Source organism: Vulpes vulpes, chromosome 1 (assembly GCF_048418805.1).
Source record: "Vulpes vulpes isolate BD-2025 chromosome 1, VulVul3, whole genome shotgun sequence".
Taxonomy (NCBI): domain Eukaryota; kingdom Metazoa; phylum Chordata; class Mammalia; order Carnivora; family Canidae; genus Vulpes; species Vulpes vulpes.
In genome coordinates this window covers 72,686,141-72,714,139 of record NC_132780.1, presented here as the reverse complement: position 1 = coordinate 72,714,139, position 27,999 = coordinate 72,686,141, and the positions used below count along the sequence as shown (strand labels likewise).

Sequence of the window (27,999 nt, the reverse complement as noted above, 5' to 3'; positions counted from 1 at the left end):
CCGGAGGCGGGGCAGCCCGCGGCTCCGCCCCCTGGCGCGGCCCTTCGGCTGCCTGGCAAGACTCTGCCTCACTCGCCCACAGTGCCGGGCTGCAGCAGCGCGAGGTGTTCGTGCGGCAGGATGAGTGCAGGCTCTGATCCCGTGGTCATCGTCTCGGCGGCGCGGACCCCCATAGGTAAGTGGCCGGCGGCGGCTCGGCCGCGGGGACCCCGGAGCCCCGGGGATCCCCCGGAGCCCCTCGGAACCCTGCACCTCGCGCCTCTTCGGGCCCGCCGGCCGACAGCCCCGCCCCGTCCTCGCCCGGTGAGGCCCACCGCGCGTCGCGTGCTCTGATTGGGTCTCCGGGTAGAACCACCGCGCCGCCCTGCCATGCTATTGGCTGGCGGAGGTAGGCGCTGTCTTTCGAGTCCTCTGGTTGGCCAGCTCCGGGAGGAACCATGTCTGCCCTGTGGCGGCAGGGGCGGGGTCGCGGGGTGGCCTGAGCCGGGCGGGGGTGGTGAACGGAGGATTCCTGAGACTTGCCTCCCGTGGCTTAGGGCCGTGGAGATTTCAAAGCCCTTGGGCTGTCGACCCCTTTTGTTGGGGGGAGCGTGGGCCGCCCCCATCTGCTGGCGCTGGGGAAATGGAGGGGTGGGTTTCCCGCGGGTCCGCTCGGTCGCGGGCCAGCCGCGCTGGGCGCGCATCTCATCGCCCCTGCCTGCCCTTCTGCCCTAGGCTCCTTCAATGGTGCCCTAGCCACCGTCCCTGCCCATGACCTGGGCTCATCTGTCATCAAAGAAGTCCTGAAGAGGGCCGCCGTGGCTCCCGAAGAGGTGTCGGAGGTCATATTTGGACACGTTTTGGCGGCAGGTAACTCCTCAGGGACCGCGGAGGTTTATTGGAAGCAGCTCATCATACCCCCCTTTCACACACACACACCCGCCACCCAGCTCCCGAAATCTAAGTTCCTACCTCCAGAGATCTGCTCCTGCTCGCGGGGGTTCCCTCTGTTGGATTTCTTCAGGCTCCCCCGTGCCAAGCCCCTTCACAGGCATTTCCTGGTGAGCCCGGGCTAGACCACCGCCCTCCACTGTCTTTTCACTCCTTAGAACCAGGCTCAGCCTCACCCACCAGAGACTGTACACGGCCCTCCCTATGCCCCTAAAGTGCCACACGTTCAACAAACATGTATGAATTCCTCGTTTGTGCCCTGCACCGTGCTAGGTGCTGGGGCCAGGGCTCCAACCACCCAGGGCTTCCCACCTGGGAAGGGAGGCCGCACTTCCTGCTCCTCACAGGGCTCTGGCTCCCTGGGTGGGGACACGTGAGTCATCAGAGCCCTCCAGCCTCACTTCTGGTTCCCACTGAGTTTACAGACCTGCGATCACTGAAAGTTCCTGGTTAGTTATTAATAGATTCATGCTCACTCAGTAGCATAAATTCTCATTATTCCTAGTGGTACTGGGTAATGCTCACTTACAACTGACTTCCGTCTTTACCCTGAGACCTGGCCCATTGTCTGGTGAAGTCACTTGATGGTTTTCTAGTTCCTCTTCCTGATTCTCAAATTGTCCTTACGGGCTGTAAAGTTGGAGCCTAATGTTTTCTCATGACTCTCAAGGGCTTTATTTATTTATTTTAAAGATTTTTATTTATTCATGAGAAACGCAGAAAGAGAATGAGAGAGAGAGAGACAGGCTCCATGCAGGGAGCCAGATGTGGCACTCAATCCTGGGACCCCAGGACCACGCCCTGGGCCTAAGGCAGGTGCTAAACCACTGAGCCACCCAGGGATTCCCCTCTCAAGGGCTTTAAAATACACAAGTAACATCCTCAGACTGGCCACCTTCAGTCCACATCCTCCTTCCTTCCCAGACCTACCCACAATTCAGACTTACTCAGTTGCCATAGGGTGCTCCATGCTGGTTTCCCTGTTATCTCTTCCACATCTGTCCTCGATAGTACCTCTACATAACTTAATAGAAATAATAGCTGTGTTCATTGACGGCCTAATAAGCGCTGGGCTTTTAAAGCACTGTGCTTAGTGTTTTCATTGCTTTACTGAGTCCTATCCATAACTCCACTGAATTGTATTATCTCCATTTTGCAAATGAATAAATGAGATTTTGAGAGGTCAAGTCACTTCTTTATTTTTATTTTTATTTTTTTTTAAGATTTTATTTATTCATGAGAAACACACACAGAGGGAGAGAGAGAGAGAGAGAGAGGGAGAGAGGCGCAGAGACACAGGCAGAGGGAGAAGCAGGCTCCATGCAGGGAGCCTGATGTGGGACTCGATCCTGGGTCTCCAGGATCAGGCCCTGGGCCGAAGGCAGACACTCAACTGCTGAGCCACCCAGGGATCCCCCAGGTCAAGTCACTTCTCCAGGGGCACAGTTTGACGTGCAGCTAGCATTTGAACCCTCATCTGTCCTAGTCCTTAAAGCTAGGTACCTTTCACAGTCCTGTAAAAATATTAACCAAGCACCTGCTATGCACCACTAGGGATAAGCAGTGTTCGTAAAGGGTAGAATTTATCATTCTTGTGGAGCTCATATTCTGCTAAATGCTAGACTATATTATCTAATTATGTGTAGGACTTGAAGATGGGGGTTATAAATAAACACATAATATTTTTATGAAGGAGTTATTTATTTAAATGCATATGTAATTAATTGTAGCTTCAAAAACGAGCCTGAAGTGATCGTCTTTTTTATTAACTACCATGCTATGTGTTTCATTCAGAGGTATTTTGATTCTGTCTTTTTTTTTTTTTTTTTAAGATTTATTTATTTGAGAGAAAGTATCTGCATGAGTGGGAGGAGAGGCAGACGGAGAGGGAAAATGTTAAGCAGACTCCCCACTGAGCTTGGAGCCGGACTTGAGGTTCAGGTTCAGGACCCTGAGATCATGCATGACATGAGCCAGAATCAAGAGCCGGCCACCTAACTGACTGAGTCACCCAGGCATCTTTGATTCTTTTTTAAAAAATTTTATTTAATTTTAAGATTTTATTTATTTATTCATGAGAGACTCAGAGAGAGATTGAGGTAGAGACACAGGCAGAGGGAGAAGCAGGCTTCCTGCAGGGAGCCCAGCATGGGACTCGATTGTGGGACTCGATCCTGGGACTCTGGGATCACACCCTGGGCCGAAGGCAGGCACTCAACTGCTGAGCCACCCAGGTGTCCCAGCATCCTTGATTCTGTCTTTTTAATAATTTTTCCTGGGATCCCTGGGTGGCGCAGCGGTTTGGCGACATCAGGCTCCCGGTGCATGGAGCCTGCTTCCCCATCTGCCTATGTCTCTGCCTCTCTCTCTCTCTCTCTCTGTGACTATCATAAATAAATAAAAATTAAAAAAAAAATTAAAAAAAAATAATTTTTCCTATACCTGTCTTCAGTCTCAGTCTCAAGGCTACCAGTCTAATCCCAGATAAGGAACATTATGATGAAGATAATCTTTAAATTTTTGTCTGTGACCCATTTGCTAGTTTTTTGCTAACAAACTCATTGAGGAAGGATGCTAGGTATGGGTATATCCGAAATTTGCAACAGAGTGACCATTGTATAAACATTGATCCTTTGATAACAGACAGGGGGACTGAGAACATTTGGAACTTTTAACTCCCTTCCCTTCTCTGCTACGATTATGTGCGTGGTCTATTTCTTGCTGAGAGGTCTCTGTGTTCCCTGTCAGGTTGTGGGCAGAATCCTGTTCGACAGGCCAGTATGGGTGCAGGAATCCCTTACGCCGTTCCAGCGTGGAGCTGCCAAATGGTCTGTGGGTCAGGCCTAAAAGCCGTGTGTCTTGCAGCACAGTCAATAGGGATAGGAGACTCCAGCATTGTGGTGGCAGGAGGCATGGAAAGTATGAGCAAGGTGAGGCCTCTGGAGGTAAGGCTGTCACTGACCACTCCCTAATAAACTCCCGGCCATACCATAGCAGAGTAAACTGATGCGTCTTAGAGCTGAAACCAAACAGTAAACAAATAAACAATGGATTCCACCTCCATCTCTACCTGGATAGGATACTTTTTTTTTCTAAAATGTTATCAGCATAAAAAAGCATAAAATATTTCCTGAATTAAACTTATAACATTAGTTGGTTCATCTTAAATTTCTTTCTCCTTGTGGGAAAAAGTAAAAAACAGATCTTTTCACTTACTGTCCTGCACTTGAGAAGGAGGACCCCAGGGACCAAATTTGGTTGACCCTTTTGAAAGCATTTGGAATGTGGAAAAGAGGACCAGTGAGTGGTACCTTCTCTAATAGGCTTGCCAGGTGGGATTTGTTTCACCAAGGTCCATTCCTCGAATTGGCATGGCAGTGAAAAGGAGAAAGTATAGCCCTTGCTTCCTCCAGGCAGTTGCAGGTCTGACCTGGAGGTCCCCTAGACAGAGGCTGATTCTGCTCAGTGGCCCAGGAGGAGGTAAGGTGAAGGCATCAAACAGGGTCAGCGTAACCCTGTGTTAGTGTCTGTGTCACACTTTGCAAGATGCTTTTGTACATACAGTCACAACAGCCCTTTGAAGGTAGGCGGTATCATTCCCAATTTACAGGTCAGGAAACTGAGGCCCAGAGCCAAGTTTCTGACTCCAGGTCTTTCCATTCTATTAGAGCTGCTATATAGGAGTTAAAAAGATCCCCCCACCCAGAAATCCCTTCCCATGAGTTAATTAGGCAACCTGATTATTCTCACTATAGGCATTACATCTTTTGTTTTTTTTTAAAGATTTTATTTATTTCTTCATGAGAGAGACAGACACATAAGGAGAGGGAGAAGCATGCTCCCTGTGGGGAGCCTGATGCGAGACTCTGTCCCAGGACCCTGAGATCATGCCCTGAGCCGAAGGCAGACACTCAACCACTGAGCTATCCACACGTCCCAGCATTACATCTTTCATAAATAAATGACACATTGTTAGCATCCTTTATGCCTTTGGATGAGATTCTCATTTAACAAATAGCTAGTTGCCTCTTTGGAAAGAATAAATGAAGTTTTTAAGGAAATAGGACACAAAATGGGTTGATGTGGTGGTAAATAGAAATAGCTAGGTAGGAGAGGATCAGCTTCTCAGGAGCAGACAGGATAGAGTAGACTGCTTGCTGATTCTAGGGGTCTTCAGGCCCTAGGCCCTGGGTGGGGAAGAGGACAGGTCCCAGGGGCAACTAGGTGAAGACTGAGCAACACCAGGTAGTTTTGAGTGGGATTTTGAGGAAAGGACTAGTTACACCCAGTCCTAAGTCCATTTGTATTTCTTGTTTCCAGGCTCCTCACTTGGTTCACTTGAGGGCAGGAGTCAAGATCGGGGAAATGCCACTGGCCGACAGCATCCTCTGTGACGGGCTCACTGATGCATTCCACAACTATCACATGGGCATAACAGGTAAGGCCGACGCCACTGGAAACAGTAACTGCACGAAGTTTAAAAAAGATAATGTAATTGCTAACTTTACAGATGCTTTCCTCCTGGAGGGTGGGCACCACATCCTGATGACTCTGCATCACTGCTGGTGAGGCTCAGTCCACCTGGATAAGCTGACCTGGGGAGATAGCCTGTCTCCCCAGTGTTGACTCCTTGACCATCGTGGAATGTTAGAGGCAGGTGGTGCTTCAGAGCTCTAATTAATGTCCCATTTTACTGTTGGAAGAAACCAGGGCCCCTGAACAGAGGTTTTGTGGTCCAGGCAACATCAGAGGCAAACAGGTGCTTCTGGTGCCTTGCACTGCCTTCTTTGCCTGGCACAACCCAGTCTTTGTAGGTTGTCTGCGGTTCAGGTGTCCTGGCAGGGCAGCCAGAAGATCAAATGAGCTCCTGTCTTTCCTGCATTTAGAATGTAAAGCTTAAGAACAAAAGGGACATTTAACTTTAGAGTTGAAGGAATAAGCCCTGAGAGGTTCCAGCCTTGTTTATTTATTTATTTATTTTTAAAAATTCTTTTTTTTTTTTTTTAATGATTTCATTTATTTATTCATGAAAGACACAGACAGAGAGAGAGAGAGAGAGGCAGAGGCAGAGGCAGAGGGAGAAGCAGGCTCCATGCCGGGAGCCTGATGCGGGACTCAATCCAGGACTCCAGGATCACACCCTGAGCCGAAGGCAGGCACCAAACCACTGGGCCACCCAGGAATCCCCTCCACCCTTGTTTCAATGCATATGGTAGTGGCTCTGGGTCTAGGTGAAGGTATAATAAATCTGATGGAAGTCATATGAAAAAGTGGGGGAAAGAGCAAGATTCTAAGCAGAGGGAACAGCATGTGTCAAGGCAAAGGCGGAGAGGCATACAGGCACGGGGAGTAGTGAGAAGCTGAAGCGTCTTGGCCACCAAGAGCGAGACCAGCAGCAAGGACGGCTGGAGAGGGTGGCCAAGCCACGGGAGGCTCTGTATGCCGTGCCGGGCTCTTACTTGTCATCCTGTCCCGACTGGAGATCCTCAAAGTGTCATACTCCAGCCAACTGTTTCAACATCACCATAGGCTGTCATTGAAAATCTAGCTCCCAAGCCCCTTTCCGCAGTGTCACAGGCTGAATTGTGATCTTCCGAAGGTCATACATTGAAGCCCTAACCCCCAGAACCTCAGAATAGGACTGTATTGGTAGTTGGGGCATTTGAAGGAGTAATTAAGTTAAAACAAGGCCTTTACTGTGGCCCTTAATGCTGTCTAACTGGTGGCCTTGTAAGAAGAGGATGAAATATGGGAGATGTCAGCCCAGGACAAAGACTGTAGGCAGACACAGCGAGAAAGCGGTTGGAAGTGAGGCCTCAGGAGAAAACAGACCTGCTCAAGCCTTAATTGTGAACTTCTGTTCTCTATAATTATGGGAACATAAATTTCTGTTGCTTAAAAAAAAAAAGTCTTAGGCCATATTGTAGTAACAAGCAGCTGTTTTCAGATATTGGCTAACAATCATGTAAGACTGAGATTCTTTTTTTTCCCCTTCCCCTGCTAGGGCCTTTATTCACAAGGCCTTCCAGAACCTTCCAAATTCCCAGCACCCACAGCCCTGCTGTCCGCAGGCTCCTTTTGGGGGACTATTTGGAATAGTCCAAATTAGCAACCACCCTCTACCCTCCTTCTTTCAGGCTCCAGACAAAGGCTGTGACTCTGGGGAAGGTCCTGCATCTTTTCCACAATGATGCAGGTGTCTCTAGTGGGCTGGGCCTCAGTAGTTTGGGAGGGACGGTTGCCAGGATCTACCATTTCCTACTGGCTGCTGTCCTTCTCTTGTTGGTATTTCCTCTGCTCCTGGATGGCTTGTTCTAACAAGGATAGATGCATTCTTTCCACACAAGTCAATACCTGGGCTGTTCCCCACGGAGCCTCTGTCTGATGCCTATCAGATCTTCATTCCTCTCAGCCTTGGGAAATCTTCCCTTCTAGAATAATATGGAGGAATATGTTGTTCTTCCCTTTCAGGTGCTTGAGACCCTGGGGACAAGGTACAGGGAGTCCACCTGGGCTTTAGAATGGCTCCATCCCTGGGGTCACTCCAGATTGAATTATGTCACAGAGCCATAGCCTGCTGAATGTTCTCAGTGTGCCCCTTTCAGGGTCTTGGCCCGGGGAAATAAGAGACCCAAGTTTGGGCAGCATCCGTAATGGTGGAGAGGGATGCTTGAAGATTCCTATCAGGGCACTGGGGCCTCGGGTTCCCTCCTCCTACCCTGCACGATCCTATGGCAAGGGAGGGGCAGTTAGCAGAGGGCCTTGCTTCCCCCTCAAGGCAATTTCTTGCCCTTCTTCTGGGGTCCCCTCTCTGGGGGCTGTTCTAGGCATCCCCTGGATAAGAGAGGGGGACTCTCCCATACAAGTACCGTCTCTACCTCAAATGTAGTCAGTCACAAGACAGATTTTTTTTTTTTTTTTTTAAGTAAGGGGCTTAAACTCTTGACCCTGAGATCAGGACCTGAGCTGAGGTCAGGAGTCAGACGTGGAACTGACTAAGCCAGCCAGACACCCCAAGATTCTTGGAAGAAGGGGAAAATCCCACCCTCACTGACTTTCTACCTGGGGGGATGGTGTCTATTGAGCTGGGGGTGCAGAGGTCAGAGTTTGAAGCTGCTGAGATGCCTGGAGTTTGTGGGGCAGAGTATTGGAGAGAAGGGAGCTAGAAAAGGAGCTCCGGAAATCTCCATAAGTGTTCCCTCAACTCTTGGGTCAGATAATCAGCTATGCATGTGCAGGACCACACCCTACAAGGTCTAGTAGAAATAGCTGCTGGGAAGCTGTGACTTGATTACTTGGAAACAGGAGTGTTCTGATCATTCAGAGTAGAAACTTTACTGAACCCGCTGGACACTCCATTGACATCTCAGAAAGGCCACTGTTTAGGGCCAGGGCCACTGTAGACCCACAGTAAGGACTACTCTACTCTAGACCCAAACTAATAAGCTTAAAAAATAAGCTTCAAAAGGATCTAGAAGATCTGCCAGTATGTTAATGGGAATGAAACTCAGTGTACTTGCTAAAGATAATAAAATCCATATGTTCAATAGTATAGCAAATGTAATGTCCAGCATGCAATAAGAAATTTCTAGACACTCACAGAAATAGGAAAATGTAGCCTATAACCAGGAGAAAAAATGGTCAGTAGAATCTGATCCTCGATGGCAGATAATTGGAATCAGGAAACAAAGATTTTATTTATTTTTATTTATTTTTTTTTTTTTTAATTTTTATTTATTTATGATAGTCACAGAGAGAGAGAGAGAGGCAGAGACACAGGCAGAGGGAGAAGCAGGCTCCATGCCCCGGGAGCCCGACGTGGGATTCGATCTGGGGTCTCCAGGATCGCGCCCTGGGCCAAAGGCAGGCGCCAAACCGCTGCGCCACCCAGGGATCCCGAAACAAAGATTTTAAAGGTGCTACTTTACCTGTGTTTAAGGATAAAGGAGGGGACGCCCGGACGCCTGAGTGGCTCAGCGGTTGAGCGTCTGCCTTGGGCTCAGGGCGTGATCCTGGGATCTGAGATTGAGTCCCACAACAGGCTCCTTGCAGGGAGCCTGCTTCTCCCTCTGCCTGTGTCTCTGCCTCTCTCTCTGTGTGTCTCTCATAAATAAATAAATAAAATCTTAAAAAAAAAAAAGATATAAAGGAAAACATGGGGAGAATCTCAGTAGTAAAAGGGGAAATACACACAAGTACCAGATGAAAATTAGAACTGCAAAGCCCACGATCTGAGATGGGAACCCCACTGGATAGCCCTCATGGATAACTGGAGACAGAAGACAGGCTTGGTTGATTTATAGTAGCAGATACGACCTGAAGAACACAGAGAAAAAAGATGGAAGAAAAAATGAACAGAGCCTCAATGACCTGGTCCAGAGCAAAATAAACTGGACTGACATGCGTGGAATAGGAGTCTTGGAAGAAAGAGAAAGGAGGCAGAAAAAAATATTGAAGAAATAATTGCAGAAAATGTCCAGATTTTGTGAAAAACACAATTCATTTACCAAGAAAGATAAAAGTTGCTCTCTGGCAAACTTAATAAAGCTACTGAAAAAGAAAAGATAAAAAAAATATGGAAATCAACCAGAGAAAAACTATTACCTTATGGGCATGGGAACAACAATATGAATGCTGGATAACTCATCAGAAACAGTGGAAGCTGCTGGACTAAAGTGATGGAAGAAAGTCGTCCACCCAGAATTCTGCAACAAGTGAAAATAGCCTTCAAGAATTGAGAGTGAAATAAAGACCTTTCTTAGGTGAGGAAAAATGAATTTATTGCCAACACCCCTCCTCTCAGAAATGCTGAAGGACATTCTTGAAACTAGAGGGAATTTTTAAAAATATTTTATTTATTTATTCATGAGAGAGAGAGAGAGGCAGAGATCCAGGCAGAGGGAGAAGCAGGCTCCATGCGGGGAGCCTGATGTGGGACTCGATCCTGGGTCTCCAGGATCCCGCTCCAGGCTGAAGGTGGCACTAAACCGCTGAGCCACTCAGGCTGCCTGAAACCAGAGGGAATTGAAAGCAGATGGAAATTCAGATCTACAGGAATGAATGAGGAGCACCACAAATTGTAACTCTGCTGGTAAATGTAAAAGGGTTCTTTTTTTTCCTGTTAGTTTTTTTTTTCTTCTGTTGAAAGCAAAAAGTTTAACACTGTATCGTAAGGTTTACAACATATGCTATTGTGTGAGAACTAAGGATGGAAGAAAGTGGACATATACTGTCTCAACGTTCTTAAATTTAACACAGAGCACTACAGTATTAACTCGAAGTAAACAGGTTAAGGACGCATAATGTAATACCTAGATTGTCACTAAAGACTGTGCAAAGACTTATGGCCGCAGGGTGGTCCCATCATAACTATAGCAGACTTTCTCTTAGGAATTGACAAGTTGATGCTAACATTTATAGGGAAACACAGAGGACCTAGAATAGCCAAACAAAGGAAAAATAGGACTTACATTATCCAATTCAAACACTGAGTATAAAGCTGTGGTAACCAAGATGGTGTGGTTGTGGCATAAGGACAGGTAGGTGGGCCAGTGGAATGGAGTAGAGTTCAGAAATGGACGTAGACTGTGCTGATTTTCAACGAAGGTACCAATGTAATGAGATGAGGGAAGGGAAACCTTTTCCAGTGAGTGGTTCTGGAACAAGTTACTCATGTGGGAAAGATGACCCTCAACTCCTACCTCATACCATAATTACACACATGGAAAAGATGACCCTCAATTCCTACCTTACACCATAGTTACACACGTGGAAATGATGACCCTCAACTCCTATCTCACACCATAGTTACCGATATGGAAAAGAGAACCCTCAACTTTTACACCACCAGAGTTACGTGGGAAAGATGACCTTCAACTCCTACCTCATACTAAACAGATACTCACTTGTGATGAATCATGTACCTAAAATTAAAACTAAAGAAGTCAACATAGAATAGCTTCTGAACCAAGGAGTAATAAGTAAAGACGGTACTGAGAAGGCAATAACCTCAGAAGAAAAACTAGATAAATTAAATTTCTAAAAATGAAAACTTATGGGCATCCCCAGTGGCGCAGCGGTTTAGCGCCGCCTGCAGCCTAGGGCGTGATCCTGGAGACCCTGGATCGAGTCCCACATCGGGCTCTCTGCATGGTGCCTGCTTCTCCCTCTGCCTGTGTCTTTGTCTCTCTCTCTCTCTCTCTGTGTGTCTCTATGAATAAAAAAAAAAAAAGAAAAGAAAAGAAAACTTATCATCAAAGGCACTATTAAGAAAATAAGCCACAAGAAAGAAGAAAGAAAGGAAAGAAAGAAAGAAAGAAAGAAAGAAAGAAAGAAAGAAAGAAAATAAGCCACCAACTGGGAGAAAATATTCATGATACATATAAGAATTTCTATAATAAGAATAAAAAAGACAACCCAATTGAAAAATGATCTAAAGATCCTGCACGTATTTCACAAAGGAAGATATATGAATGGCCAATAAGCACAAAAATGGGGCTCATCGTCACTTCAGGAAATGTAAATTAAAACCACAGTAAGATACTACTCTACACCTACCAGAATGATTAAGATTAAAATAATTGATATCACCAAATATTGGCAAGGATGTGGAGCAACTAGAATTCCTCCTACATTGCAGGCATAAAGTGGTACAATGTACTTTGGAAAAGATTGGGCAATTTCTCTACCAAAGTCACGTGAAGACATGATCACTAAAAGCTTTGCACAAGCAAGTTCACAGTAGCTTTATTCATAAGAGTCAAGATGTAGAAATGGTTGAGGTATCCACCAACAGGAGAATACACAATAAAAAAGTTGTACCATGGAATACCACTCAGCAAGAAAAAAGGAACAAACCGTAATCAATTTAACAATATGGGTAAATATGGGGTGCCTGGGTGGCCCAGTCAGTTAAGTGTCTGCCTTCAGCTCAGGTCGTGATCTCAGGATCTTGGGATCAAGTCGCACATCATTGGGCTCCCTGCTCAGTGGAGAGTCTGCTTTTCCCTCTGCCATTCCCCCTCTTGTGATCTCTCTCATTGCATCTCCCTCCCAAATAAATTAAATCTTTAAAAAAGAACCAAAATATGATAAACAGAATACTGAGCAAAAGACATTGAGTTGCATTTCTAATTTATGGTGAAAGAAATCAGAACATTATTTGCTTCAAAGAGGGCGAGATGGGGAAGGGGCATGTGAGAACTTTCTGGGGTGATGGAAATACTACATATATGGGATATGTGGTTGCATGCATTTGTCAGAACTCCTTGAATTATACACTTAATATTTTTGTATTTCACTCTGTATAAGTTTTACCTCAAAAAAGAAAAGAATTGTAAACAAATATTGAGCTCTAGTTATTAGGTTTGCTTTACCCAGTGATGTGGGCCAGCATGTTCTGAAACTATCTTATATAAATTCTAGATCTGAGCAAAGGAGTGGATATATTGAGGATAGTGGGAACCAGACTTCTCACAATTATAGAAGGGAGTTCAAGTATGGCAAAGGGAAGTGTGTACCAGTGGCGTTAGATTGCACCCAGAGACATCAGTATGAATGCAAGGTATCCCGCGAGTGTGTATACAATTGCAAATTGTATGTGTAAGTTCCTAGTGAACAGGCACAGAAACAGTGACATGCCAGTAATAGTGAGCAGTCCTGACACCCCGATCTTTCTTTCTAAATACGTTCTCTTGGCAGCCTGGGTGGCTCAGCGGTTTAGCGCCGACTTCCGCCCAGGACATGATCCTGGAGACCCGGGATCGAATCCCACATCGGGCTCCATGTGTGGAGCCTGCTTCTCCCTCTGCCTCTCTCTCCCTCTCCTTCTTTGTCTCTCATGAATAAATAAATAAAATCTTAAAAAAAAAAAAAACCCTTCTCCATTAAAGAGAACTAAGGTTCCTTTGAGAAGTGGCTCATTCCAGGGTAGGGCAAAGTGCTACAAAAATCAGGCTCTTCCCTGGCACTGCCTGTGGATGGGGCAGCCACCTCCTGCTCGACATCACAGCCACTCTCAGACCTCTGGTAAAGCCCAAGATCATTAGAAAGAGGGCCAGGAAGTTCACCCAGGACCAGTCAGACCAATGTGTCAAATTTAAGCACGGCTGGCAGGAACCCAGAGGCACTGACAGGAGGGTGCACAGAAGATTCAGCGACTAGAACTTGATGCCCAGCACTGGTTATGGGAGTAGCAAGATGACAAAGCCCATGCTGTCCAGTGGCTTCCAGAAGTTCCTAGTCAGGGAGCTTGAAGTGCTACTGATGTGCAACACATCTCCTGCATGGAGACGGCTCATAGTGTCTCCTCAAGGACCGCCAAGCCACTGTGGCAGGAGCAGCCCTGCTGGCCATCAGAGTTACCAATCCCAATGCCAGGCTGCACAGCAAAGAGAATGAACAGCTTATGTGCATATCATATTTGTGTTAATAAATCCATAAAACTATAAGAAAAAGTGCTTAGAGCACATGGGGACACAGGAGCCAACTTAAAGGACTCCAACTGCCCAAATCTTGAACAATTTGAACATCACAATAAAAATGACAATAATGGGTTATAGAACTTACTAAATGAAGTGAAAATATTTGAGTCCATACTGATTTCAGTACGATAAATGGAGAGAGGGAAAAGCCCTGTATAGTAGATGCCAGTTACTATATTCCAGGGAAGGTTGGAGTTGGAAAATCATGAATGCTGATGAGTAGCAGGGGAAATAGGAAAAAGGCATTTCGTCATGTCAAAAATACTCCCCGTAACTTCCTGATCAAATATAAATTATAAATGGAAAAGTAGTAACTTTATGGTGTAGAGATGCTTTCACCAAGTGATCAGAGTTCACACACCTGAGATAAACTAATATCACAGATATCATGATAAGATTCACTGAGATCATGTCAGTAGAACACCTGCTTTTCTACAAAATCTTAATCTAATCTTGAGCAATCTCGAGCCTAAATTGGAGACATTTGATAAAAGAACTGGCCCCTGCTCTTCAAAAATATTAAGGTTAAGAAACACAAAGATAGTGTGAGGAAGTGTTCTCAATAAAAAGACACTAAAGAGATGGACGGTGAGGTGCAGGGCATGATCCTGGGCTGAACATACAAATTAGCCACAAAGGACATCACTGGGACAGGAGGTGGGTGAAACTTGTATATGGACCAAAAATTAGATAACAGGATTGTACCAGTTTCCTAATTTTGATAACTGTGCATATGTAAGAGAAGGGCTGTCTGGGAGATATATACAGAGAAATTAAAATTTAGGGAATAAAGAGGCATGATTGTAACTTTTCTCAGATGGTTCAGAGAGAGAATGATAAAGTAATGGGGCAAAAATATAAACTGATGGCAAATCTGCATAAAGGAAATTTCTGAAAATTTAGTTACCTAGGAAGGAAGCAGAGAAGGAAAGTGACTTCTTAAGAGTCACTGCAGGATTCCCAAATCCATCACCAGGGGGAGGCCAGATGGCCACAGACCAAGGTCTCCTCCCATCTGTGAGGGCTTGTCTGGGGCAAGCGGTGCTTGCTTACAGGGGCAGAACTTGAGCTACCAAAAGCCAGTTTCTGAAAATATCTTTTGCTTTATCATTATTATTATTATTTTCTTTCACAGCTGAAAACGTAGCCAAAAAATGGCAAGTGAGTAGAGAAGATCAGGACAAGTGTGCAGTTCTGTCCCAGAACAGGACGGAGAGTGCACAGAAAGCTGGCTACTTTGACAAAGAGATTGTACCGGTTTTTGTATCTTCTAGAAAAGGTGAGTCTATAGATCTTAATAGTTTGAACATCTGCATGCCTATTTATAGGTAGGAGTAATACTTCAAAGAATAATATAGAGGAAAGTTTGTACATTGTATCTTAGTTATGTCTTTCAGGTTGCAAAGAAAAGCTTCATCTTGGATACCTCTGAAAATGGCGGGTGGAGGGGGCGTGTTTATGGGGTGTGGAAGGGTGAAGAACATGGGATGCTATGTCAGCACTGGGCACTCCTGGTTCCAGTGTACACATGGCTCTGGAGATACAGCAGGTTTTGTCTAAGAAACTGGAGCGTTGGCTCAAGGTTGTCAGGAGACAACAGCTGACTTGCCCCTCCAGGCTGAATCTCCTCAGAAATGAATATCCATTCTTTCCTGTTTTTGTATACATTTCCTATTTCTTGAGGGTCTTTTTGGGTCCTTTGCTGTTATCTAATATGGATGCTGTTACTGATACCTGTTGTTACTGATAACTGACGATGCATATGTCCAGCCCTTATGAATCTGGCAGTTGTAACCAGCCAAGCCCCACACCCTAGCAACCTTTCGCACAAAGACTTGCTTTCCTCAGAAAGGACTGTGGATGTGGAAAACACTAAGTGTCTGAGGACAGGGCTTATAGGATGTTTGAATATGCAGCTTTTTAGTGTGTACTTTACTGTTGGAATCAAAGTATTTCTAAATGAACCTTCTTTCCAAATATGAACCCTCACGCATTGTGTCTGAGGACTCCACCATTCTAGCACAGACTGCCGTCGCTGTACTAATCTTGGGTAATTGATTCTCCTGTTAGGTCTTACTGAAGTGAAAACAGATGAGTTTCCTCGCCATGGGAGCAACATAGAAGCTGTATCTAAGTTAAAGCCTTACTTTCTTACGGATGGAACAGGAACAGTCACCCCAGCTAATGCTTCAGGTTAGAATTCCCAAGGGCAGTTGGGGGAAATACAGTCTTCTGCTAGGTCTACTAAATCAATTTCATTGATTAGCCTTTTTCATTATTTATGTAAAAATCATGCTAAAACCTTCATTTGGAGGGAAAATGTAGTTTCTACTTCATCATTGCTTAGCATCGTCTTATTTTCGGCTTAACCTATATATGAAAGAAGGGATTGGGCTTCCCCACATCCAACTAGACATACAGATGAAAAATCAAAATAGGGAACCGTGGAGTTTCATCTTCTGCCTCGATGCTTTTCCAAAACCAGAAACTCCTCATACCTTCTGTGAGAGCACGAGGCTATTTCTTCCATTTCTTTTTATCACTCTTCCCTTCCCCTAGTATTTTAATCTTTCTACTTTCCTTGGTTAGAATGTTCTGTGGTCAATTATGTCCTATTACCTAACTTAACATTTCTAATTACACTGTAAAAGAGGAATTAGGGCAAACGATTTTGCCAAGATGTATTAAGAATAATTGAACATGTAATAAGAGAAAGTAGACACAGGTTAGAGCTCAAATTAACGAGCATTTAAAAAATGAAGATGTTCCTATTGCTTACAGGAATAAATGATGGTGCTGCTGCTGTGGTTCTTATGAAGAAGTCAGAGGCTGCTAATCGAGGGCTCACACCATTAGCACAGATAGTTTCCTGGTCACAAGTAGGTGTGGAACCTTCCATCATGGGGACAGGACCAATTCCAGCAATAAAGCAAGCTGTGAGTTTAATTCTGAATATTAGTACCTATTCTTTGCTCTGTAGAATGAACCTCTTTGGACCAGGCCAATACCATGTAATTCCCTTTTCAGTTCTGCGTTCTTACACCTTGGCTCAGATCCTCTCTACTCCAAAATAACCAAGGTTGAGCTGGCTTTTTTATTCCTGTCACATTTCACCTGCTTTCCCTTTTGTGAGTCTTCCCATTAGCTTTCAATGAACTTATTCAGTAGTTTTATCTCTAGTCTACTTCTCTGCCAAAAAGAACAGCCAAGAACATTTATCATGTACTTTTCAGGGGAACTGATAAATCACCTAGATCGTCTCACCTACATGTACGTTACGGCTTCAGAACTTTTTTTGGAACCCAGATGTTTTATCCTTAACATTTTAGAATTGGTATAGCCAAGGCAAAATGTGGTATCACCAGACTCATGTAAAAACCTGTGAGATCCTCAAGTATCTAGAATAGATTTCATCTGAGTTTTTAGGACTCTAATCCATTAATCTTTCCTTTAGGTTGCAAAAGCAGGCTGGTCCCTAGAGGATGTGGATATATTTGAGATCAACGAAGCCTTTGCAGCCCTCTCTGTTGCAATAACTAAAGAACTTGGATTAAACCCAGAGAAGGTAAACCTGAGCAAGCAGTCCTGAGGACAGCTTGCAATGCAAATCTGATTATAAATAGCAAAACCCAGGTACAGGCCATACTATTAGAGGCAGACACTGGGAAGCTCCTTCTGGGACTGAGGAGTTATTCTGTTTCCTAAGGCAAAACCCCTGGACTGTTTTTTTACTTTTGACATAAACAGAGCATTTTGACTAAACTAGTAAGGTAGGGTGGGTGTCTCAGTTCCTAAGCAGTCAAAATCAAAGTAGAATTTGAAAGGATAGTTCCTGGTGGAACATTAGAAAGGGAAGGATAATTCAGGATTTTTACCTGATGTCCACAAAATAAATGATATATACATCTTTTCCCTCTTAGGTCAACATTCAAGGAGGGGCTATAGCCTTGGGCCATCCTCTTGGAGCATCTGGCTGTCGGATTCTTGTTACCCTGTTACACACAATGGAGCGAAAGGGTGGACACCGTGGTGTTGCTGCCCTGTGCATAGGAGGTGGGATGGGCATAGCAATGTGTGTTCAGAGAGGATGAATTGGGATCCCTGGGTGGCGCAGCGGTTTGGCGCCTGCCTTTGGCCCAGGGCGCGATCCTGGAGACCCGGGATCGAGTCCCACATCAGGCTCCCGGCGCATGGAGCCTGCTTCTCCCTCTGCCTATGTCTCTGCCTCTCTCTCTCTCTGTATGACTATCATAAATAAATAAAATTAATAAAAAAAAAAAAATTAAAAAAAAAAAAAAAAAAAAAAAGAGAGGATGAATTGCTTAACAATTACCTGTGTTGGAACTCGAACCTAATCTCTTTTTAAGCTAATATGGTACTAAGTTACAGTGTATGAAACCACAGGACCAAAAGGATGGAAACTTAGCTTTCATAAGAACCCAAGGCTTGACAGCTTGTTATTTTTAATGTGTAATACTAGAGGAACAAGAGAATTGCATCCAACATTGTTATAAATAAAAGAAAGCACATCAGTCATCAAGGGCTCCCGAGTGAACGGCATCTTCATAACCTCCATGTTTGTCATCTTTGCTCTCTGGGTGTAATTTGATGAGATCATCAATTCGAAGAATGGTAATTGCAGCTTCTGTTGCAAACTTCAAACTCTTCACTTTCACTATGGTTGGTTCAAACACACCTGCTTGCTTGTTGTCTCGAGGTTTACCATTGATCAAATCAAGACCAATCCTGCAATTTAGGAAAAAAACTAAGTGGCTTCTTAGATAACATATACCTATCCCATGCCAGCTCTTTGAATCCAGCCACTCCACTCAAATGTGAATCCTAGGAAACCTTGGGACCTTACAGTAGAGCCTTTAAGACTATAGTAGTTAGTAGTACTGAAAAGAATTATAGAAAGATTATTAGATGATCCCAAAGATGTTTCTAAACATCACTGAAAGAGACTGCTTAAGAAGATTCAGATCACCCCAAAATAATTCCCTCTCTGCCTCTATGAGATATCTGTGTAGGTGCAGGGACTACCCAGAGAAGCAGGGAGGCTGAGACCAGAAGTGCTAACTAACACATGCTAACATAAGGTAAGCACTAGCCATCACCTTTCTTAAATTTAAGTTTAAAACAAAGCTAAACTACCACATAGGATACACAGATGACAGTGAAAAAGACAAAGCAACTATAAGCTTACCATTTTAGATTTTTGCGTTCTGGGTTAACTTGAGCCTCATTATGGAAAGCTCTTAACTTTGCCACCAGATCTGTGGAGTCTTGAGCAGCGTTAACTGCCAGTGTATTAGGAATAACAAGGAGAGATCTTGCAAATTCCGCAATAGCAAGCTGTTCCCGAGACCCCTGAGAACAAACAATGAACGGTCTTCACAAAGCAGCACTGGTCTCAGACAAGGTAGACTAACCAAATGCTAAAGATGGGGTCCCATGCCCTTCTTGAAAAACAAAGAAACCACATTTCTATATATTCTTACCATGCTGGTTGCATAGTTCTCAAGGTATATGGAAAGGGCTGCTTCTACAGCACCCCCACCTGGGACCACGGATTTGGACTCCAAAACTCTCTTCACCACGCAGAGAGCATCATGTAAAGAGCGCTCCATCTCGTCACACATGAAATCATTTGCCCCACGTAAGATAATTGATGCAGACGTACGAGCCTTAGTGCTATTTAAAATAAAGTAGAATTCTTATGTCAATATTTTTGTAACGTTAGTCTACATAGAAATTCACTGCAAGCACCTTGAGTCCTGCTCACATGGTTCACTCAGACAGAGCAGCAGTGTCTGGGCAGTGCAGACGAGATGAAATGGTTACTCCATCTCTATCTACCATGGCCTAACATTGTTCTCTCCCATGCGTATAACTGCTCCTATCACTGAAAGACTAGAGCAGCAAATCAATGGGAAGGTGATCTATTTCTACTCATTAATAAAATCTGTACAGCTTTGTAATTTAGAAAGCTGCTTACTTTTTGATCAAGATCAGTTCATCATCACAAATTCTCTCCTGTACCACCTCTTCTGCTTGTCCCAACATGGAAGCTTCAAAAGTTTCTTCTCCTTCCAAATTGGCCAGGGTTGACAGAACAGTTGCTGTTAAGATAATGACAAACACCTATAAACACTGTTTTCCCATGAATGTTTTCATATCCTGACTTAGATTTAGAAACATTTGATAAAAGCAATGTATAGATACAATCGAAGGTTTACAGTTAAGCATGAGACAAACCACTGAGTCCTTTTATCCTAACGTGAAACTATGTCATTTTGATGTAAAAAAATTCAGTAAGTTAAAAAACTTTCCCAGTAACATGAAAAATGGCTCTATCTGTAGCACAAAGCATTGGGAGAATAATAAAAAACTTATGTTTTTGAAGCTGCTTAGTGAGGACATTCCAATGTAAAGACACACACTCATGTAAATGGTATAGTGACACACCACAACCAGGAGCCAGCAGAGGCCCTACCTCCAGAAGCTTTAGCGATGCGTTTAAGGTCCCTTTTTAAAACTCTTCTAACTGCCATGGCGCCTGTCTCCACAAAATACTTCAAACACATGTCGTCAATTCCACCAGTGGTTAGAATAACGTTGGCACCAGTTGCCAGGATCTTCTGGATCCGCTCCTTGGTGATATCAGATTCTCTACAGAGATCAAGTATTTGGGTAGTAACCCAAAGTTATCTTCTGTGTCGTTAATCTAGTTCTGACTTCCATTAAGTACTTTCCACAAAATAATTGCACATTAAATTATATCAAACATTCTTTCCCTTCTGTGACCAAATTTAAATCGATTTACAGAAAAAGCCAAGAAATTTAAAATTACTACTTAGGTTCCCCTCCCCATCCCAATGGGAGTTCCTAACCAAGAACTGAGGTTAGTCTAAGTCCTACAAACACATAAAAACTGCTTAAGGGCCGGGAAGATCAAGTACAGGAACTCATGGTAAAGTAGGATTTAGATTAAAGGAGAAAAATAAGCCTGAGAAATTGATTACTTAAAAAAACAAGTAAAAAATTAATCAGACCAAACAAGCAGAGAGTAGGCCATAGGCAGAGAGAACATTACTGAAGCAACCGGGGGAAGAGTTTGGTAAGTCCTAGTTCTGGGTGTTGCTGGACCACAGCGAAAAAAGATATTTAAGAAATTAAAAAAAACCTACTGCAGAGCAATGAAAAACCTACATAAAGCTCTGGACTTGGAAGTTATGAGGATGAAGTGGCTTCTGTGGGGAAAACAGTCTGGGAGGGGACAAGAGTGAACCCAGGTGACCAGCGTGGCTTCCTCTACAACAGTCTGGGCAAGAGAATGAAAAGTAGACAAAGCTGAGATTTAATTTGAAGATAAATAGAAAAGAGAAAGGTATAACTATAAAGAGGCATTAAAGATATTTCCTAGTTTTCTCTGAAGATCCTCATCACTAAAATAGCACAAGTCGATTTATGGGTACCACCTGAAGTTCAGTTTTATTAAGATTTTATTTATTTATTCATGAGAGACAGAGAGAGAAAGAGAGGCAGAGACACAGGCAGAGGGAGAAGCAGACTCCATGCAGGGAGCCTGATGTGGGACTTGATCCCGGGTCTCCAGGATCACATCCTGGGCTGAAAGTGGCACTAAACCACTGAGCCACCCAGGCTGCCCTCAAGTTCAGTTTTAAATATTGATTTTGAGATGCATAAGGCGTACTCACAGGTGTCTGGAGTGAAAAGAAACAGAATTGGAAGTGTCCAGCACTGAGGTATTATCTGATGTCCTAGGAGTGAGGAGGAGTTACTCTGGCATACAGATATAGATGGGGCTGTATCACAAAGCCCATCCCTGCCTCTTCCAAGTGTTTCAAGAAGGAAGTAACGAACAGCTTGATAAAGGACAAGCAAAGGTTGTTAAGTGTCTAGTGAATTTTACACTAGGGACCACTAGTGCCCTTTGCAAATGGTCCCTCCAGTGAAGAACAGAGATGAAAAGGAAATGAGAAAGAAAATACCAGGAAACTGATTTTGTGAAATTAAAAACAAAACAAAAACCCAGGACACATCCAGCTGTGAAGAGATGGGGAAAAGACGGAGTAACTGGAGCAGGAGGCTTTTATTTCTGGGTAAGAGAGCTACAAAGTGGCTGCAAGTGGAATCTAGAAAAGGAATGAGGAACAGAATTAGTAATTGAAGATGCAGTTTGATAATACTCTACAGAGACTGACCTTTGGTGGAAGAAAGGACACTTTGTTTACTGGGATGAAAAAAAGCACACATGCAGATCCAAAAGGAAAAAGCATGCCTGACTCCTGGCAAAGATTTCTTATAGGTTTGGTTATTACTGTTTTTTACATCCACATTTAAAAAAATTCAGTTGCATCATCATCATCCTCTGCTACCTGGCAACTGGTTTACTTGCTGTTTTCTAGAAAGTATAATGTGCTTTTTTAAAAGAAGATTTTATCGTATTTCTTTGAGAGCGCGCAACCATGAGAGGGGGCGGTGGCAGAGGCACAGGCCGACTTCCTGCTGAGCAGAGTCCATGAACTCCCTTTTAGAACCAAGACCATGCCATTACGAACCTCAGGCCAAGTCACACAAGTCAGACGCTTAACCCACTGAGCCACCCCAGTGCCCCGCTCCTTTTGGGTTTACTTCTTTACTGTTAGAGCCTGCTCTAACAAGCATAATTTATAAATACCTTTTCCAAAAGTCAAAAATAATCTCTAAACATACCTCTGCCTAATCTGGTCGAGTTTCTCAGGGTCTGTAATAACCACCTGTACACCAAGCTTCATTTTTGTTTTCTGCAGGCTGAAGTCAAGGCAAGCAATTTTTGCATTAACTATCCTCTTGGGCATGCCTATAATTGAACACATTGAATACCTTTATAAGAACTGTAACAATGTCACATCTTATAAAATACACCTATTCTTAAGCACAAAAGTAGCAAAAGATATTAAATTATCTTTGAAGACAAAAACTTACATTTTTATTATATTTAACTCTACAAACAAATTTTTAGGGCCATTGCCACACGTACTTTAACTTGCATTGCACTTCTAAGTTTTATGTACTAAGTTACACAAGGGAAACCGAAAACCTGGATATACGATTTCCTTTACTCTGGGCTTTACTGAAGAAAAGTAGGTGCAATATCTTGGATAGCCCACCTGAAAGATGTATGAAGTAAGTAGTCTACAAAAAGCAAATTTTCACTTTTAGTACTAAATCCTAAGCCTTACCTTGGGATCCCACCACACAGTTGAGTGCATAGCCACTGATAAGCAAACTCTCTGTCTGACTTCTCCCATGGGCTTTCAGAATGTTAACAGAATTGACTGGATAGCGAGGCTGGCCTCTTATGTCTGTATACTTAACCGCAAGTACAGCATCTACTACCATATTGGCAAAGAAATCACCATTTCTAAGACAAGGGTTAAGGGGAACATGGAGAGACATGGAATGGACAACAGGTGCACACAAAAATCAAGAGTAATCCAAGGCACTTCCTTTTAGCAATTCATCAAAGAAACAAGCATTAATAATAAAACTCCATCAAAATGCAGGAGTTTTTATCACTACTTGTAATTCATAGTACTATTACACGCTTTATTATCATCTCTCCCCCTAGAAAATCAAGGAAGAGAGCAAACAATTTTAATACAGTATCACTCGGCACAAAAACTAACCAAGATTTTATCACAAGGATACATTCCAATGATTTTGGAAGACATCGATGTCTTAGCAGCATTGATTAGGCAATCTCTTCCAAGTTCATCTGTGTTAATAATCAGATTTTCACTGATGTATCGCACTGCCTCCCTGTTTGAAGTGTATGGGAGAAAACATCTGTAAATGCACTACTCAAACTTTGTTTTACCAAAGTGTCAAAATATCTTAGGCACCAATTTTCTGTTTGGCCATTTCATATAGGAGGAGGACACAAATAAATCCTCCCTCTTCAGATCATGGCAATTTTAATCTATCCCATAAGCATAGCCACCAAAATCTATTATTGGGAGAAAATGTGGTAGTCAAATGGGAAAAAAGATGCTAGCCTTATTCTTACTCCAGATATTATTACTAAAGTAGCACTTAGTCATTAACATTTAAAGAACATAGACTATTTACAACTATAACATCACATAATGTAAAATTTCCTCTGAATGCAAACAATCTTACTTGCAAGCAAGTCGATAGCCACTAATAACTGATGTGGGATGAATTTTCTGTTTGACTAGTTCATCTGCATTTTTAAGAAGTTCTGCTGCAATAATAACCTGTTGAGAAAATATTCACTGCTTTTAGTCTGACAATAAGTGCAACACATATGTAAAAACAGCACTAAAATGACTACCTACAATTAATCAGAGTGCCAATGATGGTGAATATCTGGTTATTGGGAACCTGAAACAAAAAAGTCTACTACTCCTATAATCTTTATTACTTTAAATTTTTACTTGGTTTACTTTTTTACTTTAAAAATCATTCTTCTGGGGACTGCTGGGTGGCTCAGCGGTTTAGCGCCGCCTTCAGCCCAGGGCATGATCCTGGAGACCAGAAATCGAGTCCCACATTGGGCTCCCCACGTGGAGCCTGCTTCTCCCTCTGCCTATGTCTCTGCCTCTGTCTCTCATGAATAAATAAATAAATAAAGTCTTTAAAAAAATCATTCTTCTAAGGACATTAAAGAATCAAAAATTAAGTGCCTCTTCTAGGGAAATTAAAATCACTTTATTTTAAAAATCATATTACTGTAAACAAGTTACTTAAAAAAACTATTTTCATGATTTCAGAAAAGGTAGATTCCATTCTTTCAAGGTTTGAAGTTCAATGTACAAATATAAACATTTTCCCTGCAAATCACTGCCTGTTTTTTTTTTTTTTAACAGCAAATTATTTGTTCCTTATCATTCTGAACTTAGGAGATTGCCTATCAGGATTTAATATAAAAACACCTAAAAAAAAAAAAAAAAGCCCAGTAACATTTCTCCCCTAACTTAAGAGTTTAGGAACTTCTAGGTTTCAGGTAGTAAGGAGAAAACAAAACAAAACAAAATTTTTAAAGTAGGCTCCACACTCAATATAGAGTCCAATGTGGGGCTTGAACTCACAACCCTGAGATCAAGATCTGAGCCTGAGATCAAGAGTTGGATGATTAACTGACTGAGCTACCCAGACACCCTGGAAACAGAACATAAAACAAACAAAAGCCCTGTATGTGATGTATAAATATTGCTGTAGCTGAAAAACTCACAAAACATGTGAAAACTCACATTTAAAATGACTGTATTATATTACCTCTTAAGCTTCTCTCCTTTAAATCCTACAAACTAGCAGTAAATATTGATTTTAAATTCTGTTTCTAAATCACTATCCCAACTTAAATTTTCTCCCTCTAAAGTATGTACCTCATCTGACTGAGAAACAAACGACTTACTTCTGGCTTCACTTTGTCAAGGTTCAGTTTTAGGAAAACAACTAATCTAGGGGCTCCTGGGTGGCTCATTGGTTGAGTGTCATCCTTTGGCTCAGGGCCTGATCCCGGGTCCTGGGATAGAGTCCCACACAGAGCTCCCTATGAGGAGCCTGCTTCTCTCTCTCTCTGTCTTCTCATAAATGAATAAATAAAATCTTAAAAAAAAAAAAAAAAAAAGGAAAACAACTAATCTACAGCGATCTAGCAGGTGACAAACTACCTACCACTGAGGTAGTTCCATCTCCCACTTCTTTGTCTTGCAGATCTGCCAGCTCACAAAGAACTTTAGCTGCAGGATGTTCCACCTCCAGTAACTTCAGGATGGTGGCACCATCGTTAGTAATGGTTACATCCTACGGAATTTGCAGGGAAGAAAAAAAAAACAACACAATCAACTACAAACACAGGACCTCCTCTAAATGAACACAAGCCCACTAGCCCCTTTACTACACCTTCCAGTATCAGCATTGTGATAAAAACAATTCATGGCGCTAAACATTTAAGCACTGTTATTTTTTGTTAAAGTCACAAACACAACATGTAGGTGTACTTACACCAATATCATCAACCAACATTTTATCCAAGCCGACTGGACCAAGAGAGCTTTTTACAATATTGGCAATAGAAGCCGCAGCCATGACTGCAGAAAAAAGAAAAAAAAATTTTTTTTAAATCCACTGCTCCAAATGACGGCCATTTCATTTCGGCCTAAAGAAAGTGACAGCCACAGCCTTTGCATTTTCCAAATATACAAATCAATCCGAAATACTTAAAAGGGTAAGATGGGCAGGCATCCATGACTTCAAAGAGAACACGCTTGCAAAAGAGGCTTAACTGCAGCAAACGTGTGAATCCGTATCGTTTGCCAGGATGAACTCGTCCTAAGCACCACTTACGCGAACGTTCAACCGAAATTTCGCCTGTCAACCGTACGGTAAGAACCTGTCAGCGATGCGTGGAAAGAACTGGGTCTGGACGCGGGGCACCGGCGGCTACTACCGCAGGCTCTAACCAGCAGGTTCTACAACGGGCAACACATCCGGGTCGCGGCCATTCGCTCATCAGGACAACGAGCACTTAAAGTTAAAGCTCGTCTTTTTCTGGGTAATGGCCCTAAAACGAGGCCCAAACATGGAGTTAGGCGCTCCTGCAGGTTAGAATCGGAGGCGCAGGGCGCCCGGCCCAAAGGGGACTCGAGGCGTGACGGCACGTGTCACTGCAGGGCTGGGCGGCCCAGGGCCCGGGGACCCGCTGCCGGCCACGATCGGCAGGGCTGTGCCCCCAAACGTGCGGGGCTCTCCGCAACGCCTTGCGGGCGGCGAGAGGGCGCTGCCGCCCCGCCCCGGGGAGCCCCGCGCGGCCGCATCCCGGACCCTCCAGGAGAGAAGGGGCGCGGTGGCGGCCCGAGCTGAGCGGGCTGGGGGCTGGGGGCTGGGGCCGGGCCCGCCCCGCCGTGGGGAGCCCCGCGAGGCGCATCCCGGACCCCCCAGGAGGGAAGGGGCGCGGTGGCGGCCCGAGCCGAGCGGGCTGGGGGCTGGGGCCGGGCCCGCCCCGCCGTGGGGAGCCCCGCGAGGCGCATCCCGGACCCCCCAGGAGGGAAGGGGCGCGGTGGCGGCCCGAGCCGAGCGGGCTGGGGGCTGGGGGCTGGGGGCTGGGGCCGGGCCCGCCCCGCCGTGGGGAGCCCCGCGAGGCGCATCCCGGACCCCCCAGGAGGGAAGGGGCGCGGTGGCGGCCCGAGCCGAGCGGGCTGGGGGCTGGGGGCTGGGGGCTGGGGCCGGGCCCGCCCCGCCGTGGGGAGCCCCGCGAGGCGCATCCCGGACCCCCCAGGAGGGAAGGGGCGCGGTGGCGGCCCGAGCCGAGCGGGCTGGGGGCTGGGGGCTGGGGGCGGGGGCCGGGCCCGCCCCGCCGTGGGGAGCCCCGCGAGGCGCATCCCGGACCCCCCAGGAGGGAAGGGGCGCGGTGGCGGCCCGAGCCGAGCGGGCTGGGGGCTGGGGGCTGGGGGCGGGGGCCGGGCCCGCCCCGCCGTGGGGAGCCCCGCGAGGCGCATCCCGGACCCCCCAGGAGGGAAGGGGCGCGGTGGCGGCCCGAGCCGAGCGGGCTGGGGGCGGGGGCCCGCACCGCCGTGGGCCCGCCCGGCACAGGCCTCGTTCGCGCTTACCGTTCTGGGAGCGGATCGCCTCCCCGGTGCTGCGGTCTCCGAACACGGACAAAGGCCCCTCCATCTTGGCGGCGGGGTGCACGTCGAGGCTCACGCTCACCGCGGGCAACCAGCGTCTGGATCCCTAGGCCCGGCGGCGGCCACAGCAACGCGGCGGCGGCAGCTACGGCGTGGAACGGGGCCGAGCGAGGCCGCGGGGGCTGCTGGGAACACCGCTCCCCTGGCCGGGCCGCGGGGCAGGGCGGGAAGGAAAGAAGGGGGCGGGGGGAGCGACCGTGCGAAGCAGCCGGAAGTGAGGCGGCGGGAGAAGGCGGGTGCAGCACTTTCGCCCAATTAGAGAGCGAATGAGCAGGGCGCGAAGGCAGGAGAACGGAAGTCAGGATCGCGCACTGGAGGAGGAAGGAGGTGCACGGTTGAGGCTTCTCTTCCCCTCCTGCAGGAACGGGTTGCGCGTGCGCGCTTGCACTTTCTAGTGCTTTCTAGAAAAAGTGGACGGTGGGGCGGAGCTTGGAGTTGGGGTGTGACGAGAGGGCGGGCCTCTCACGGTTCGGCTGCGCTCCTGAACGAGTGCGGCTTGTTCGCTAAGGGTCTTCAGAGAGGACGTGGCGAGTCGCGGGCTGACTTCCGAGCCCACGAGCATAAGCTTGGGGGCCTGAACCTGGGTGGGTCGGGCCGTACGGGGCCCGTACGGGGGCTTTCCAGGGGCCGTACGGGGAAAATGACCACCACGGTTTCTGGAGAGAAGCTGCATCTTGCGCTGCGCCGGTTCCTCCCGTTGCCCAGCGGGGCCGTGTGTGGATCTGACCGCGATCAGCAGACGCTTTGCGACCACAGGACCGAACAAGGCAACGTGAAGTTGCGGGTGCCTCGCGCCTGCCGCTCCGGCGAGGCACTGCCCGCGACGTAGCGGGCTGCGCCCCGCCCCCCCGCGCGGGGCTGCGAGG

General features: G+C 45.5%; 2 protein-coding genes and 2 non-coding genes across 4 annotated transcripts; 1 reads left to right on the top strand and 3 right to left on the bottom strand.

Moving 5' to 3' along the window:
• Window positions 1–2: 2 nt before the first annotated feature.
• ACAT2 (acetyl-CoA acetyltransferase 2) lies at window positions 3–17,955 on the top strand. The gene is made up of 9 exons (XM_026018718.2): window positions 3–175; window positions 715–849; window positions 3,679–3,860; window positions 5,251–5,368; window positions 14,548–14,691; window positions 15,483–15,605; window positions 16,194–16,348; window positions 16,867–16,977; window positions 17,333–17,955. The coding sequence occupies exons 1-9, from the start codon at window positions 121–123 to the stop codon at window positions 17,501–17,503; spliced, it is 1,194 nt and encodes a 397-aa protein (XP_025874503.1). The 5' UTR covers window positions 3–120; the 3' UTR covers window positions 17,504–17,955.
• On the bottom strand, window positions 17,859–27,975 carry TCP1 (t-complex 1). Its single transcript, XM_026018736.2, has 12 exons — window positions 27,056–27,975; window positions 25,452–25,537; window positions 25,122–25,250; window positions 23,601–23,698; window positions 23,130–23,240; window positions 22,661–22,842; window positions 22,152–22,278; window positions 19,909–20,084; window positions 19,411–19,534; window positions 18,914–19,106; window positions 18,619–18,782; window positions 17,859–18,158 (listed from the first exon to the last, which is right to left on the bottom strand). Exons 1-12 carry the CDS (start codon window positions 27,117–27,119, stop codon window positions 17,942–17,944), a joined length of 1,671 nt encoding a protein of 556 aa, XP_025874521.1. The 5' UTR covers window positions 27,120–27,975; the 3' UTR covers window positions 17,859–17,941.
• LOC112935162 (small nucleolar RNA SNORA20) lies at window positions 19,220–19,349 on the bottom strand. The gene has a single exon (XR_003238128.1). It is a non-coding gene; the product is annotated as a small nucleolar RNA SNORA20 (small nucleolar RNA).
• LOC112935163 (small nucleolar RNA SNORA29) lies at window positions 23,325–23,464 on the bottom strand. The gene has a single exon (XR_003238129.1). It is a non-coding gene; the product is annotated as a small nucleolar RNA SNORA29 (small nucleolar RNA).
• Window positions 27,976–27,999: the final 24 nt, after the last annotated feature.

Bases quoted from the DNA above. Each gene is read 5' to 3' on its own strand.
- ACAT2 (XM_026018718.2), top strand. From the start codon at position 121: ATGAGTGCAGGCTCTGATCCCGTGGTCATCGTCTCGGCGGCGCGGACC. The intron at 5,369-14,547 runs GTAAGGCCGACG...TTTCTTTCACAG, and splicing joins CTATCACATGGGCATAACAG to CTGAAAACGTAGCCAAAAAA. The intron at 15,606-16,193 runs GTTAGAATTCCC...TATTGCTTACAG, and splicing joins CACCCCAGCTAATGCTTCAG to GAATAAATGATGGTGCTGCT.
- TCP1 (XM_026018736.2), bottom strand. From the start codon at position 27,119: ATGGAGGGGCCTTTGTCCGTGTTCGGAGACCGCAGCACCGGGGAGGCG. The intron at 25,538-27,055 runs GTAAGCGCGAAC...TTTTTTCTGCAG, and splicing joins GGCGATCCGCTCCCAGAACG to TCATGGCTGCGGCTTCTATT. The intron at 22,843-23,129 runs GTATCCTTGTGA...CCCTTGTCTTAG, and splicing joins TCTTCCAAAATCATTGGAAT to AAATGGTGATTTCTTTGCCA.